Source organism: Scaptodrosophila lebanonensis, unplaced genomic scaffold (assembly GCF_003285725.1).
Source record: "Scaptodrosophila lebanonensis strain 11010-0011.00,11010-0021.00 unplaced genomic scaffold, SlebRS2 tig00000024-arrow-pilon, whole genome shotgun sequence".
Classification (NCBI taxonomy): domain Eukaryota; kingdom Metazoa; phylum Arthropoda; class Insecta; order Diptera; family Drosophilidae; genus Scaptodrosophila; species Scaptodrosophila lebanonensis.
Window position 1 is genome coordinate 1,409,965 of NW_022060538.1, and position 16,977 is coordinate 1,426,941.

The 16,977-nt window shown below is 40.9% G+C and overlaps 2 protein-coding genes across 2 annotated transcripts; one reads left to right on the plus strand and one right to left on the minus strand.

Annotated features, from left to right (window-relative positions):
- Positions 1-478: 478 nt before the first annotated feature.
- Positions 479-3,022, plus strand: LOC115621595 (histidine-rich protein PFHRP-II). The gene is made up of 2 exons (XM_030515287.1): positions 479-490; positions 1,883-3,022. The coding sequence occupies exons 1-2, from the start codon at positions 479-481 to the stop codon at positions 3,020-3,022; spliced, it is 1,152 nt and encodes a 383-aa protein (XP_030371147.1).
- A 12,250-nt stretch (positions 3,023-15,272) lies between these two features.
- On the minus strand, positions 15,273-16,745 carry LOC115621594 (PE-PGRS family protein PE_PGRS26). The gene is made up of 3 exons (XM_030515286.1): positions 16,614-16,745; positions 15,842-16,548; positions 15,273-15,559 (listed from the first exon to the last, which is right to left on the minus strand). Exons 1-3 carry the CDS (start codon positions 16,626-16,628, stop codon positions 15,547-15,549), a joined length of 735 nt encoding a protein of 244 aa, XP_030371146.1. The 5' UTR covers positions 16,629-16,745; the 3' UTR covers positions 15,273-15,546.
- Positions 16,746-16,977: the final 232 nt, after the last annotated feature.

A 16,977-nucleotide genomic window follows, 5' to 3' on the forward strand; every position in this document is an offset into this window, starting at 1 on the left:
TGCGGTTCATTGATACACATTCTTCGGCTCTGGCAGTAGATTTGACTTCGGGTCTGACTCTGGCTTTGGACAAAACTTGCTTCGAGCCACGATTATCGTTGTAATTCGATTACTCTTGTGCCACATTGTTCTGCTCGTACTCTCATTGTAGTTGTTATTACTTCTACGACTGTTGTTGTTGTTGTTGCTACACGATCGCTGGCGTTGTCTCTGGGGTTGGCGGCTTGGCTTGGCGGTATATATTAGAGCCACAAACGAGCAGTCAGCACAGTTCGTTAACAGTCCTAGTCGCGATTCTAGGAGGTTCAACCAGCGTTCAGTGTGTGTGTCGTGAGTGTAGTTAGTTTTCTGTTATTTCCTCATCCTTGAGCGCAGGCACACAAAACAGGATTCGCAAAGGCTTTCTTTTGTGCCTAATTTTGTGATCGTTCCCCCTATTTCCTCTAACTCCAGTTGTGATTACATTTAATTTTTAAAAATGAAACCGTTTGTAAGTAATTAAAAAGGATAATAAAACCAATGGTTTTTCATATTTTTTACAAAACTTAAAATAAACCTGTCTGTGAAATGTGCCAAATCAAAACTCTGTGTGTTTATGAACGGTTTTTTAAGTCTTCATCGCCAAATAAGAAATATTAAGACGTAAAATCTTTTGCTGAATGAATTGTGGAAAGCGTGTAGCATTAATTTAGAATTTAAATAAAAGATAATTAGTTCGGTAAACTACTTATACATTAAGTATTTTATAAACAATAATCAGTTGAATATCGTATCATAAGTTTGAAGTTTGATCGGGTTAATACTGCAAAGAAAAATTTAATGTCCAGCTACAATTAGTTTTGCTCAACACATCATTAAAAGTATAACGCCTTCATTACAGTTTCTGCTTGTCTAAGGTTTTATATATGGGTACCTGATAATCGGCAGGATGCTTATTAATATCGCAAAGTGGGTGTAGAGAAGATAAGATTGTTTATACAGATTACAAGCTTTGGTACATATACCAGACAACTTTAACAACTGCGTGGTAGCTTCTAAACGTAAAATCACAAAAATAAGAATATCCGAAGAACAGTGCGTTGAATATTCGACTTCTATTATAACCATTTTTATATATAGGTATGTCAAATACTCGATTTATGCACGAAATATTTAATTACTGGCTTGTCCAAATTCCATTACATTTGCAAAATAAATAAACCACCCAGAAATTCTCTAACTGACAGTTTAAAATGGTTGCAAGTGTCAGTTGAAAAGCCGTTGACATGTGCATGTGCAGTCTGACAGTTGAGTTCAACATACAGCTTAAATTCATACATAAATATACATATAGTCGAATGAATGCTATAACGAAAGGCAGACCACATGCGGTAATATCATGGTATCTTAAATCAAAGCAAATCAAATCAAATGTTGCGGTTGAAAGCACTTGAATGCAATCCGAGGTAGGTCCAGTAGCTGCAGATAGGCGTGTTAATGGGTAAGCCCCAGGAGCCAACTGGCAGGTGAATGATATTTAGTGGCGAAGAGTGGGCAATAGAAAGTGAACAAATCATTTGCGCATACGCAAGCCGCAAAACTGGGTTAGCATTGGGGGGAAAGCTGCGAAGATTGACTGACAGATGGATATGTACATAAAGAAACAATGGCAGGGGCAATTATCGCACATTCAGTGGATTGCATGGCTAATGTGTGTTACGTCTTGAATTGGATATGATATAACAATGGAACACTTAGAAATAAAAAATGCTTTTTAGGTCATATTTTAGTAATTTAAGATGCAAAATTAATTAAATTTCAAGTTGAAATCATTTATCCTTATATTTTCTAAGTGCTTTATGTTAAATATCTTTTACTCTCTTCTATTGCCACTTGATTGCAGTTGCTTGCCGCCGCTTTGCTCGTTTCGACGGTGTCCGCCACCTGGCACGGTGCTGTCTCCACACAGTACCAGCAGCTGGATCCTCATAGTCACACCTATTCGTACGGCTATGCGGATCCCAATTCACAGAAGCACGAGTCTCGTGGTCATGATGGCACCACTCGCGGCTCCTACTCTTACGTGGATGGTCACGGCCATGTCCAGTCTGTGTCGTATACCGCTGATCCGCATCATGGCTTTAATGCTGTAGGCACAAATCTGCCCCAAGCTCCATCGGTGCACCACGCCGGGCCCGTTTATGCCGCCGCTCACTCCGCCTATGTGCCATACTCTCATCATCCGCACGGCATTCATATTCCTGTGCTGACACATGGAGGCGTCCCCGTCGATACCCCCGAGGTACAGCATGCCAAGGCAGCCCATGCCGCTGCCCACGCAGCTGCCTCACATGGTGCTCATCATCTCTACAAACGTTCGATCTATGGCGGTCCTTGGGCCTATGGTGGTGCCGCGCATGTACCGCTGACACATGGTGGAGTCCCCGTAGATACCCCTGACGTGCAGGCGGCCAAAGCTGAACATTACGCTGCCCACGCCAAGGCTTTGGGACAGGTTGCGCATGCACATGGCGCTCCTATCGAAACCCCCGAGGTTCAACATGCTAAGGCTGCCCATTTCGCCGCTCACGCTGCCGCTCGCTCCGGACATGCTCTTGCTCCTATTGCTCACGGTCATGCTGCTCATGGTTACCATGTGCCTGTCATCCACAATGGCGTGCCCGTCGAGACGCCCGAGGTTCAACACGCCAAGGCCGCCCACTACGCTGCTCTCTCGCAGGCTTCAGCGCACGGCAGCTCGCACAGCTCTTGGGACAATGGACATTACGATGGACGTTGGGATGCTGGTCATGACAATCATGCTAGCAGCTATGCCAGCGGCTATGCGCACAAGGGTCCCATCCACATTCCCGTCATCCATAATGGTGTGCCTGTAGAGCCTGCCGAGGTGCAACACGCCCGTGCCGCGCATCTGAATGCTTTGGCAGCCGCCAGCCACAACAGTGGACCAGCTCATGGTGCTTACTATGGAGGTGGTCAAGAGGATGATGGCCAGTACCATGCGCACTACGATCGCTATTAAAAAAGGGCCTCATTGATGATGACAGATGTTTGTTCTTTGAATCATGCGCATGTCTGCCAGAGTTTTAGTCTAAATGATGACGAGCGTCTTTAAACACTGATATCTTCTATTACGACCTATTCCGAAGCAAGCCAGAATAACTATCTCTCTTCTTTTCGCTCTATTATACATATATATATATATATATATATATTGCCCATTATTGTCTCACACACACACGAACATGAAACGACTACTCAAGATGGGAAATTAAAGCCCTTCACACAGCTTTCTTGCCCATCTTTGTATTAACATACAACTCTTCACATACTCGTAACTAACAACAATTTATGTGCAATTCTATGTCTGTCACATTCTTTCTCTTTGTTAGATACAAAGATCTTTTCCTCTCTCTTTCTCTTCTTTCTCTTTCTCATTATTAGCTGTCTTCTGCCTTGTTTCTTCTTTTCTTTGTGTTTCTATATTGATCTTGTCAACTCTACGAATCACTCCCACTGTAAACTGCCAATGCCAACTTGAAACGAACTATCTGTCTAAGAACTATTCTATGTACTGCCTCTAATTTTGATTTCTACTAACCTTAACTGAAACACCGGGTATGATTATGTTGTAAATAACTGTTGTAATTTTTTATATCCATCGTTTATATGTCCTTCTAAATGGGAATGTACATGTAACTACATATTTTATAGCAACTGCAAACAGACAAATAAACTGCAAAAAGTATTTGATCACAAAATCAGTGTATATAGTTTTGATGCCATTCCAATTATTCCAAATAGTCTTAGAATTCAATGGTCATTCAGGCGCCATTTAATTAATTAATTTATTTATTTATTTATTTCCATCGACAAACAATGCAGTCGATGTGCATAAAAAAAATCAATACAATACAATAGAGAACTTAAACTAAGTAAAACTAAAGAAATAAAAAAGTCTATAAAAATTACAAAAATATCTAATAACAAATTTAACTAAGAAGCATTGTAAGAAACAAAAGTTTTATGGAATGAAATGTATTCGGTGGCTTATGAAAAAGTGTAAGTTCTTAAAAAAACAGGTAAATTGAATCATTCATTTCATTTGATATCCACAGCCACATTTAGTTTTGAAAATCTTTAAGTGAACATACATATCTCAGTAGGGGTAGCTGGCTTGAATAGTTTAATTTCAATCGTATTAAAAAGGTGACTGAGAAGTTTTTTCCATAAAAAAAAATACCCCAAAAATTACGGTGTTGATAAGTTAATATTCATTTAAATATAAATTTTTAAAAATTGATTGGCGACGCAGGAGGCGCGCAAAATTAGTAGTTCGTCTTTAGTAAAACTTTATCCTTTTTAAAATGCTCTGTTAAATACAGTCCTTTCTGATTGCTTTTCTTATTAAGTTTTTTATTATTTATTGTTTGTGTTGACAAATACGACATTCGATGAATGAAACAAATGAAGTAGTTTGTCCAACGAACTATGCTTCGGTTTACAGAGGTTCGAAGAGGAAGGAACAGATCCAAATGGTCTCAAAGCTAGTGAAAATAATTTAAACGTAAGACCCGAAAGGTCTTGTGCATTTTGTAATCTAGGTAAATGGGCAATAACTTTGTTGACAATTCCAGAACCTGCCCAACAGCGAACGAATTTAAAGGTAAATACGAAAGCATTTGAACGTGAGTATGAGCTTTCGTTTTAGATTTGAGCTGCATATTGTGTGAACGAACGGTTTTCTTTTCATAAAACGATTCCTTTTTGCAGAATGTCAACAGTGTGTCCTTTAGCGTTCGTATTAAGCATTGAAAGAGGAATAGCAGGGAATGGGAGAGTCAATGCATTTGGAAGGAACATAAATATTTGCAGTGCAACGTTTGAGCTTGGCATTCTCAGACGCGTGTGTAGGTATTTCTCCCAACATGCGTGGGTGCTTTTACAAGAAAATGCAAAAACATACGCCCACACACACATAGAAGCGAATGGCGCACATACAATCAATCAATGGCAGGCTACAAGCTCTCATTTTTTTGTGTTGTGCCATTTGCTTGATGTTGAATGGAGCCAAAAGAATTGTAGGGAATTTCTCTTGCAACCAATGGCATTGGCATGTGCCTTTCCAAAGAATGTGGACACACATGCCTTGGTCTCTCTGTGTGTATGTGTTGAACTATTTGTGGTGGAACAAACATGCGATGACGCTGGAAAAGCACACAAATATCTGTGAGTTTGACGCGATCTGTGTGTATTGTCAAACTTTTCAATTTGCAAGCATAAAGCTGAAAGAAATGTGTAAAATGCAATTGCAATTTGATCTGAGGATACTAGTAGCCGACATTTAAGGCCTTTTGTGTTTTTGGCAGCCTTCGAGACCAGAATTAATGTTGCCCGCATGGTTACAGGCCATAAATTTAAATACAAACTGCGGCCTAATCGATAACCTTTGCAGCTGAAATTTAGACTTTTAATAGGGTAGCCGGCCAAACGCCAATTACACGGCAGGCAAACTAATTAAAAATTAACAATCTACCGAGCGCACGCAAAGGTCATGTCAGCAACAGTGGATCGCATCGAGGGCGAAGAGGGGGCGGCGTTTTTTATACGCCTTGAGGCAGGCCAAAGCTTGCTGCCTTGACGTAGTCCCGACCTCGGCGTGGGTGGATGTGGGCGAGTGTCAGGTACGGTCGTCCATAAACTTGACAATGCTACGATTTAGTTAGGGGCGTTTAATTAAGTATGCATTGGCAGTTGTATTTGTATTTAGATTTATATTTATGGTTAATGGGTGCAATCGGCTAACAAAGTACAAGTACTTGAACGACCTTCACTGGGGCAGGGCCTAAATAGCGGCATTTTATTTTTAGGACCGGCAGTCTATTTAATTACAGACTCAACAAGAGCAGAGCGAATTGTTAATTGATATTGTCGAAATTGCTGAGCGATTTAATGTGCCGCTCAGAATGTGCCACTGTTTAAATACCGGTCGGTAATAGCAGCAGCCAGCTAAGCTTGCTCGCTTCATGCCTCAAAATGGGGGCGTGGTCGTGGGCGCACTGGCCAAAAGTGAATGTGCAACATAGCACTGCCCTCTGGCTGTTATAATTTTGTAAATCTTACTAACTTTATTATTGCAATTTTATTTTTATACTCTGTACATGAAATGTACAGAAGTATATTAGGTTTGCGGGAGCTGAAAAATGTAACAGGCAGAAGGAGGCGTGGCAGACCCCACAAAGTATATATATTCTTGATCAGCATGACGAGACGAGTCGATCTAGCCCTGTCTGTCTGTCTGTCCGTCTGTCCGTCTGTCAGTCTGTCCGTCTGTCCGTCTGTCCGTCCGTATGAACACCTGGATCTCAGAGACTATAAGAGATAGAGACACCAAATTTTGCACAAAGATGCGTTATGTGTGTATTCTATACGAGTTTGTTTTATTTTTTTGATTTTCACCCCCACTTCCCCCCTATGGGGGTTTTCCCGATTTTCCATTCGTATAATCGCCTATATCTCGGAGACTATAAGACCTAGGAACACAAAATTTTAGTCCCAGATGCCTTATGTGAATACGCAGAAAATGTATATTTTGGAATTCCCCTCCCTCCCCCCTCTACCCCGCAAATCGTAACTCCCGTAATTCTTGGAATTTCGTACTAAAATTTTGGAAATACCCCCAGTTGGTTATTATGTGTCCGTATGCCAAATTTCATTATGATAGACCGATTTAACAAGAAGTTATAGCCATAAATATATTTGCTGATGCAGCGCTGCTCAAGCGCTGCCCGCGGCTGTTGTTGATGTTGCTGTTTGGTTGACTGCGAAAATACTTACACAGACACGAATAGATGCGCATAGGCATACATACACTCACACAGACGTAATTGCTATGTAAATGTGCAATTATAAACCCTTTACGTGAGTTCGAATACCGAGAGAGGTAAAATCGATCAAATTTTTTTTATTTTCTTAATTTTTTTATTTTGTATAATTATTGTAAACATATGTACAGAGTATTTCAAAGTCGGGACACCCGACTTTAGCTTTTTTACTTGTTTCTTTTTGCTGATGTTTTTATCCATTTTTTATGACTTTTCATAGTTTTACAGACTCACTACTCACTTCGATTTTGTTTTTGTGGCCAGTTCATATTTCATTCGAATTGGAAATTTTCGTTTGCGGCTCATTTGCATGCACACGAATTTGGCAACTTTGTATTGTTGTTGTTGTTGCTACTCTGTCGTCGTGATAGTCGTTATTGTTGCCCGTTGCCTTTGCGGTTTTGAAAACTGTGGCAACCGCGCGTGCCGTGGCCCAGTAATTGCTCTGCGGACTTGGGTCTTGGCTTCTTCTGCACGTTCCCTGCAACTGCCACTGCAACAACAACAACAGGAACAGCTAAACTATCAACAGCAACAACAAGAGCGACGATCGTTAGGCAAACAATTGCCTGCTACAATAAAATAACACAATTATTTAACTATTTGTTGTTGTTTTCGATTGACGTTCTCAGCTTGTGCTTAGGTTTTTCCTGCTCTGAAAACTTTGTGTTTGTGGGCGTTCCTATTTTACATTTTTATACCCTGTACCCGTAGGGTAAAAAGGGTATATTAGGTTTGTGCAAAGTATGTAACATACAGAAGGAAGCATCTCCGACCCCATAAAGTATATATATTCTTGATCAGCATGACGAGAGAAATCGATCTAGACATGTCCGTCCGTCTGTCCGTCCGTCTGTCCGTCTGTCCGTCCGTCTGGATGAACGCGAGGATCTCAGAAACTATAAAAGCTAGAATAACCAAAGTTGGCATCCAGATTCTCCTAGGTCCGAGTAAGGACGAGTTTATGTTTTTTTTTTTAATTTTCCCCCCCTTCCCCCGCTACAGATTTTCGTCAATAGCGTCCACATTTCAAATGCTACCTAAACCAAATTTTGCACACATAATTAATATATAATTGTCTACTGTTGTATGAAATTTTATTCAATTCGGTCAATTCTAAGAAAAGTTATTAGCAAAACAAATTCTCCCCAGTGCAACCCCCCCAAACTGCAGCAACAAGTTCGCTCTTCTTCTTCCTCTTTTTGCTGCTGCTATGGGCGCATATAACTCAGTGACGGAAGTTTACCTGGGTACAGGGTATTACACTGTCGGGCTTGCTCGACTGTAGCGTTCTCTCTTGTTTTAATGTGCTTTAACCGATGTTAACATTTTCCTTCAATTTAATTTTATGGCTGAGGCGTTAATTTATGGTCTAATTGATTCTGATTTGAATATGTTGAAATATGTGTAGAAAGGCGGACAGCGGCAAGAGGCAACATTCCAAGTATTTTTGGCTTTTGGCAATAAGCTACAATAGTAAGTAGTATATACAAGTACATTCATTTCATGGTATTTTTTTTTTATACTCTGTACATGAAATGTACAGAAGTATATTAGGTTTGCGGGAGCTGAAAAATGTAACAGGCAGAAGGAGGCGTGGCAGACCCCACAAAGTATATATATTCTTGATCAGCATGACGAGACGAGTCGATCTAGCCCTGTCTGTCTGTCTGTCCGTCTGTCCGTCTGTCAGTCTGTCCGTCCGTATGAACACCTGGATCTCAGAGACTATAAGAGATAGAGACACCAAATTTTGCACAAAGATGCGTTATGTGTGTATTCTATACGAGTTTGTTTTATTTTTATGATTTTCCCCCCCACTTCCCCCCTATGGGGGTTTTCCCGATTTTCCATTCGTATAATCGCCTATATCTCGGAGACTATAAGACCTAGGAACACCAAATTTTAGTCCCAGATGCCTTATGTGAATACGCAGAAAATTTGTATTTTGGAATTTCCCTCCCTCCCCCCTCTACCCCGCAAATCGTAACTCCCGTAATTCTTGGAATTTCGAACTAAAATTTTGGAAATACCCCCAGTTGGTTATTATACGTCCGTATAGACGAGGGCCTCGGTGGCGTAGTGGATAGCGCATGCGCACACCAAACAAGAGGTCGTGGGTTCGAGCCCCACTCATGGCGAGAGCATGACCTAAATTTTCTCCTCTCGAAAAAACTCTCCTAAGCTCATGTCTTCAACGTCGTGGTCATTTATCCACCCAAAAACACATCCATCCACGCTATCTGGACTGCACAATAGTTAAACCCTCCAAGACGTCTCTCCCCGGCGTCGACAGGTGGCAGCCCCACCACTGGGATAAGTCGCATCTGGCCAATCACCAGGTCGACTGACAACTACATGATTATGGAAACTACTACAAGACAACTGAATCCAAAAAGGACTCCGACTACTTCGATGTCTGATGTCAAGGATGGCGCTGGAACCCCCAAGGAAGCAGACGGGATCGGCAGACCTAAAAAAAAAAAAAAAAAAGACGGCAACCTGGCGGCGGATGCACCCTTCAGGAATTCTCCCAGACACAACAACACCAAATGGGACACAGCCAGACAGACGGCTAGAAATAGAGAGTGTTAAGATTGGAAAAAATGTCCTTGTAGTAGCCCTAAGCTCCCAAGTGGAGTACAAAGGAAATAAAAAAAAAAAATAGACGATTTACCAAGAAGTTATAGCCATAAATATATTTGCTGATGCAGCGCTGCTCAAGCGCTGCCCGCGGCTGTTGTTGATGTTGCTGTTTGATTGACTGCGAAAATGCTTACACAGACACGAATAGATGCGCATAGGCATACATACACTCACACAGACGCAATTGCTATGTAAATGTGCAATTATAAACCCTTTACGTGAGTTCGAATACCGAGAGAGGTAAAATCGATCAAATTTTGTTTTTTTTTAATTTTCTTAATTTTTTTATTTTCTATAATTATTGTAAGCATATGTACAGAGTATTTCAAAGTCGGGACACCCGACTTTAGCTTTTTTTACTTGTTTTTTATTTTCAAAATTGGTTGATCAGTAAGTTTAATGATTTGTAACAGAATACAATTACAGCCAGGCAAATTTAAAGCATTTATTCTCTTTTAAGTTATGTTATCCATTATAAAGTTTTAAAGGGTTTTACATTTCCAAGGGCTATATTGGGCATATACCTATATCAAACGGGAACATCTTTATACTCTGTACATAAAATGTACAAGAGTATATTAGATTTGCGGGAGCTGAAAATGTAACAAGCAGAAGGAGGCGTGGCAGACCCCACAGTGTATATATATTCTTGATCAGCATGACGAGACGAGTCGATCTAGCCCTGTCTGTCTGTTTGTCTGTCCGTCTGTCCGTCTGTCGTCTGTCAGTCTGTCCGTATGAACACCTGGATCTCAAAGACTATAAGCTAGAGACACCAAATTTTGCACAAAGATGCCTTATGTGTGTACGCTGTGCAAGTTTGTTTTATTTTTTTTATTTCCCCCCCCCCCCCACTTCCCCCTATGGGCGTTTTCCCGATTTCCATTCGTATTATCGCCTATATCTCTATATCCCTCTCTCCCGCAAATCGTAACTCCTGTAATTCTTGGAATTTCGAACTCAAACTTGGCAAATACCTCCATTTAGTTATTATAAGTCCAAATGCCAAGTTTCATCATGATAAGCCGTTATAGTCATATGTCTACATAAGACCAAGTAGTGCCCGCAGCTGTTGTTGTTGTTATTGCTTTGCTCAAGCACACGAGACATACACAGACACACACAAACACACACATACACGCATAATTACTCTACACATGTGTAAAGAGTATTTCAAAGTCGGGATACCTGACTTTAGCTTCTCCCTTTGTTTTGATAGACTTTGTCAATGCCATGGACTCATACTTGATAATATATACTATACTGATCAAGCAAAGCTTCGCTTTTAAATGAATGTTTATGAGAAGACATACTTTCTACAAATATATTTACAGTTTTTGTATTACTTCCCAAACAAGTTCGAAATTAACTAACTAGAACAAACTCGGGTAATTTGATGAACGTTGTTGGGGCTCCTACTTATTATGAGCAGATTTACTTTTTGCATATGGTTGTGTTGCTGGCGTATGTGCACTTAGTTGCAACTTTAACATTTGATCCCCCTAACTTTGTTGCGACTACACGAACTTTAAACAACGAGGCGTTATAGGGGAGAACAGTTTTCTACTTTGTCGGTTGATGGAAAACAAGAACGTAAACGAATGGTGATAGTTTTTGAAACGTGTGGCAGAGCCAGCAGTTTTACTCACAGAAATAATCAACAAAATAAGCAAATAAAAGGCAGATGCAGTGCAAACTGCAACAACAGCAACATCGGCGGCAACAATTTGAAAAACACGAAGATAATGCAACGGTTTTCTCGTATATGCTATTGTGGCTGCTGTGGAAAATTCGCTGAACGTTGCGCGAATTTGCACAACTAAGTAAGCAAGGCAAATGCAATTGCCGTTCGCTGTTTTTTCAATTTTCCGCGTGCGTCGAAAATATCAAAAACCTCTTGATGACAGCGACAACAACGATGGCAATCGTTGCAACGGTGGCAGCAACGGCGGCTGTGGCGTCTGCAACCGCAAATGCTGCAACGTAATTCGCCGAGTAAATTGATTTGCGTTGCACAAATTTACACCAAATGTTTTTCATTGTTTTTGCTAAATGGATGGGTGCGATGGATGTTGGGTTCGGTTGTTGGCAGTTGGCTTGTCTGCTTTAGTTAGCTCATTAGTTAGTTGAATTGGCGGTTTTGTGGTCTACGCTCAAGTGCGTTCTAAAGCATGACGCATGTTAATCAACAAGCATCACAATGATGCGAATTGGAAAGTTATAGACTACTGGCTCGTTTGGGGTTGATAAATTAAATGTGCAGTTGACATATTTGGTGGAAACATACTTGACCACTTATTGTTTCATATTATGAATAACAAGCACGTATTGTGCTTAACTTCGAGTTAATTCAATTGAAAAAATTGTTAAAAATTAATTTAAATGTTTGCATTAATTAATTAATTAAAGTAAATTAATTAAGTTAATTAATTTAATTAACTAAATTAAATATAAAATATTCCATGCATGCATACATACATTTACATTTACATCAGAATCGTGCCCTATGCGTGTACTTGTACATATGTATGTATGTGTGCAGAAAAAATAAACAAACTCGATCTGCCTAGGGCTTATAGGAACCTTGATACCAATTTTGGTTATCCTAGCTATTGTACTTACTGAGATCCTTGCGCTCATACAGACAGACGGACAGACAGACGGACATGGCTATATCGACTCGTCTTGTCATCCTGATCAAAAATATATATACTTTGTGGGGGGCAACAGCCCCTCCCTGCACACCCCCCTGCCTACACCCTTGCCAAATGTACTAAACAAAAAAAATTACTTTTAAAAATGTTAAATAATTTTTAATTAATTAACATTTCTTGCTCTGTCAGTGCAAGACGAATGAACATACATACATACATAGATGTGAACATGTACATAGATGTGTACATATGTATGTATGTATGTACATTCACACATTAGTGTCTCACATTTTGCTTTGGCTATTTCAATCGTTTGCACGCAACTACACGAACAGCTGCTTGTATGTGTGTGTGTGTGTATGTATACTTAGTTGTCCCCAACTGTTTCACATTTTGTATTGTTTGTTCTGCCTGCATTTGTAAAATGCATTTTTGGAAAATCCTTGAACGCAAAGTTGTAGATTTAGTTACGTAGATTACAGTCCCCAAATTTGAAATCGATCGGAAAAAATGTATAAACCAAAATTTTCATATGAAAAGGTGAATAAATATTAAAACTTCAATAATTCAAGCTCCAAGATTATAAAAATCAAATTTAAAGTTGATCGGTGCAGAAATGCAGAATTTACAAACAAACTTTGGAGCCCCTTTGGAGCTTGAATTTTCCAAAATCCCTTCTTAGTGGGCACCTTCACTATAATAGAATCCTTGAGCCCAAATTTCAGCTTCATAGCTCTTGCCGTTTGGGCTGTGGGCTGTTGACGCGGTTTTCTTTTGTGCCACATTTTTTTTACAGGAAAACTCCCATATTTCAATCTCCTAAGCCTGTTTTCCACCCTTTGGAGCTCGAATTTTCCAAAATCTTAGTGGCCACCTACACCATGAAAGGATACTTGAGTCCAAATTTCAGCTTCCTAGCTTTTACCGTTTGGGCTGTACGTTGATCACCAATCAGTCAGTCAGGAAAAACTGTTTTTTATATATAGAGATTATGGAAATGTTATTATTGAGAAGAGTAAAAAATATTTTATAATTATAAAAAATAAAACTGTGGCGTGAATCAAACCCACGCATAGATACAATTCTGATATAAATGTGTGTATGCATGTATGAAATATTTTATTCAGCTGAGTTGAATTTTGAATTTCATATGTGAATACAATTTATTAGGATTTACTTCAACTAGGTGCCCTTTTAGATATCCTACCCCTCGACATTATCGGGTAGGAAATGGCCACTAATACTGCACTGAGAGTTAGAGAATCCCTAACATGGAAAGACTCTGCAAATGGGCACGAAAAAATACTCCATCATCCGGGGGTTCCGACCCATACGAACTATCACACGCCGTTGGTTACCTTTGCCTGGAAGTACACGGTCAGTATACCTACTTGTCTGGGGTGGGAGCACCTTCTCCACTTAAGAAACTGTGCCATCAATGTATTCACTGACGGCTCAAAACTTGCAGGGTGCGTCGGAGGAGGAATCTTCTCCCCCGATCTGGGTCTGAGACTCTTCTTCCCCCTGCCAATGTCTATCAAGCGAAAGTCGCTATCCATGTCGCCACGCAGAACCTACTAGCATCACTAGACCAATATGACAGTAGACCAATTTACATTTACTTAGTTACTTACATTAGAGTCAAATTTGGACATCTCCAGCGTTATCACAGACTGGCTCAGCATATGTGTACAAACCTCATATGGGTACCAGGGCACCAGAAAATAGAGGGGAAGTGCATTGCAGATTAACTGGCTAGGGAGGGCACTACGCAACTATGAATCCACCCTGACAAGGAAGGTATTGGCATGCCGCTAGCTTACTTCCGCCTAGTCATACGCAGCCTTGCAAGGACGTTGACCCAAAGGCGATGGGACAACACCAACCAGTGTGCCAAGGCAAAGCTGGCATGGCCAGCTCTGGAAGTCTCCACGATACTGGGGGTACTTACAGGACATTGTCCGATTAGCCGACACGCCGCCAGATTTGGCATCCCATATAATGACTACTGCAGAAGGGCGACCATTTCTCAGCAATCTAGCAGAAGTACAGAGTATTAAGATTGCGAGGCTATCCAAATTCCTTAAAAGTTCTGGGTGGTTTGGGGCGGACCATCGCAATCAATAGAGATTTTATGGCATCACAACGGGAGTCCTTTGGTCTAAGTGAGAAGGTGTGATCGTCACCCCAGCCATTGCAACCTAACCAAACCTAACTTCAACTATGAAAACTAATATGCAGTTGAAGGTTAAGACTACCATCGAATTTAATAAAATTCCCAAAATGTACCAATCTTAAATTAATATACAATGAAAACTAAAATCCATTGAAATATTAGTACATACATATGTACATATATGCGATGCGAACTAGAACCAATCATGACATAAAATGGCATACGGTACCCAACTTGTTAAAATATTTATGCCATCTCTTTAGTATACGTATACATAATTATTTATGAACTGTTGTATGGGCGTGTGGTATGGCCGCCCGTGTCTTTTGTAGCTGTCATGCATAATTAGCTCCTGCTGTCATGCTGGCGTATCATTCTGTTGTTGTGGGCTGCCATGTGTTCATAATAAAGTGCCGGACGGAAAATTCAAAGCCTACTTTTAGGCATAATTTTATGCAAATGCCCATTGCATGACATTTAAAATTTGCTCGCAGGGCCTTACAATATTAATACAGCGTAAAGTTTAGCATAACAATAAGAGTCAAGTGGCAAAAACAACAGCAACAACAACATGAACAACAAGTAGCACGGGCTATACGCACGAAGTTGAAAGCCAAACAGTTGCGGTCACACTTGCTTGACAAGCTTATTTATTGTAATTTGAAAAAGTTTAGATTACATGCAGGCTTCTAGTTATGTGTGTACTGCATAAGTCTGGTCTTTGCAATTGTCATAAAATGACCGACGAAACAAATTAGAGGCCAAGCAGCTGTTGCCACCATGAACTTTGTTGGTTTGTTGGCTAGTTGCCGACTGGTCCAATTTTTGCTGTTGCTGTTGTTGCCGCTGCCACTACCATTGTTGGTATAAAGATTTATGACAGTAACTGTAAAAAACTTTGATAGCCACACATGCATTTGCAGATAATCGAATTTTAATATTCGTTTGCGTGCTTAAAGCATATACAAATATTTTGACTAGACCTAATACTAAGTTCAAACGAACAAGTTAACTTAACAAATTTGTCTAGTTTTTAAGATAATGTTCCAACTAACTAAAGAAAGGATCGAAAGCAATATCATTTGTCCTTAAACATGGATCAGCTGGCAAGAACTTATTAATATAAACTTCGTATAACAAAAAAGAAATTAACAGCTGAAAGCTACTTCCGAACTGGCGGTACTGTTTAATGGAGTTGTCTGGAAAAGAAACATAGGGGAAAAATGTAATAATTATAGTAAGAATATTATAAATGAGATGTAGGGATAAACAGTAGGTAGCAGTGAACTCAATGTGGCTTAAAGGTTGTGATTAGCGAATAGTAGCCATATATAGTAGATAACACTTATAGCTTGGCTCCAAATCTGGCTATATTTTAATTTTTAGCCCCAATGTAGCCAAGTAAGACAGATATGCCAATTAATATTGTTAGTGGTGTTACGGTGAAATGTGAAAAAATAATATTGGCACTTTTTTCTTACACAATTTGAAGCTCTGGCTCGGCCCAAACTGGAGCGGGCTGCGCAGGTACCGGTGGCTGTGGCGCAGCACCACCCGCACCACCGCCTCCGCCAGCACCGTTGCGTGCACCCTTGCCACCTTTTCCGCCCTTTCCGCCCTTACTGCCGTCTGGGCCGTCGGGGCCATCTGGACCATCGGCGCCATCTTCTCCATCTGGTTGAGGTCCAGCTGGACTTGGAGCACCAGGCTGACCATTTTGTCCGCTCTCCCCGGAACCAGCTGTGCCTCCAGCACCACCGCCACCACCAGCGCCACCTCCTCCAGCGCTTCCCCCGCCGCCGCTACCACTACTACCACCGCTACCGCCAAGAACACCTCCAGCGCCTCCTGCGCCACCGCTACCACCTGCACCACCAGCCTCGCCAGCCTCACTTCCTGCTTCGCCTTCGGAGCCTGTCGATGAAGTGTCACTTGAACTACTATCACTTCCAGCGCTTGACTCGCTTCCGTCAGGGATATATTCGCCTTCTAGTCCCGGCTGTGGCTTCCATAAACCGTCGTCTACACCTAACGGTGGCTTATACGTGCCATCATCTTCTGGTGGTGCTGCGACCAGAAGCACCACAGGTGCCAGCGCTTGCTGTGGCAACAAATAGGTGCCAGCCACTGGCAGGATATGTGATGCCGCATCTTTCAGATAAATAACACCCAGCACTAACAGCAGCAACTACAGGGTATAAGCAATAACGCTATTATCTTTTAGTTCTGAGAATTTCCTAATTGTTTTCCTACCGCCGTCGCACGCATCTTTAAGGTTTTTCAATTCCTTTCTTTTATCGCGCTGTGCAGCACGTGCTCGAGTTTGGTCGTGATTCGACTGACTTGGGCGGCTTTGCCCTAACGCTTATATACGCTGCTCATGCATCGATCGCTGATCAATTGTCTATACATGGCAGCCGGTGGTTTCAGTGGAGCTGTTTCAACTTTGCGTGGCGCTCGCATAAATCAAGTGCGACCAACGCTCATTATAGCAAGTACACACAACTGCAGCCATATTCACGACAACAATTACAATTATGAGCTGTATCTGTATTATAAAACTGCCATATCAAAGACGCAATTACATGTAAACTTGACTTTGACTTATGCCGCACGA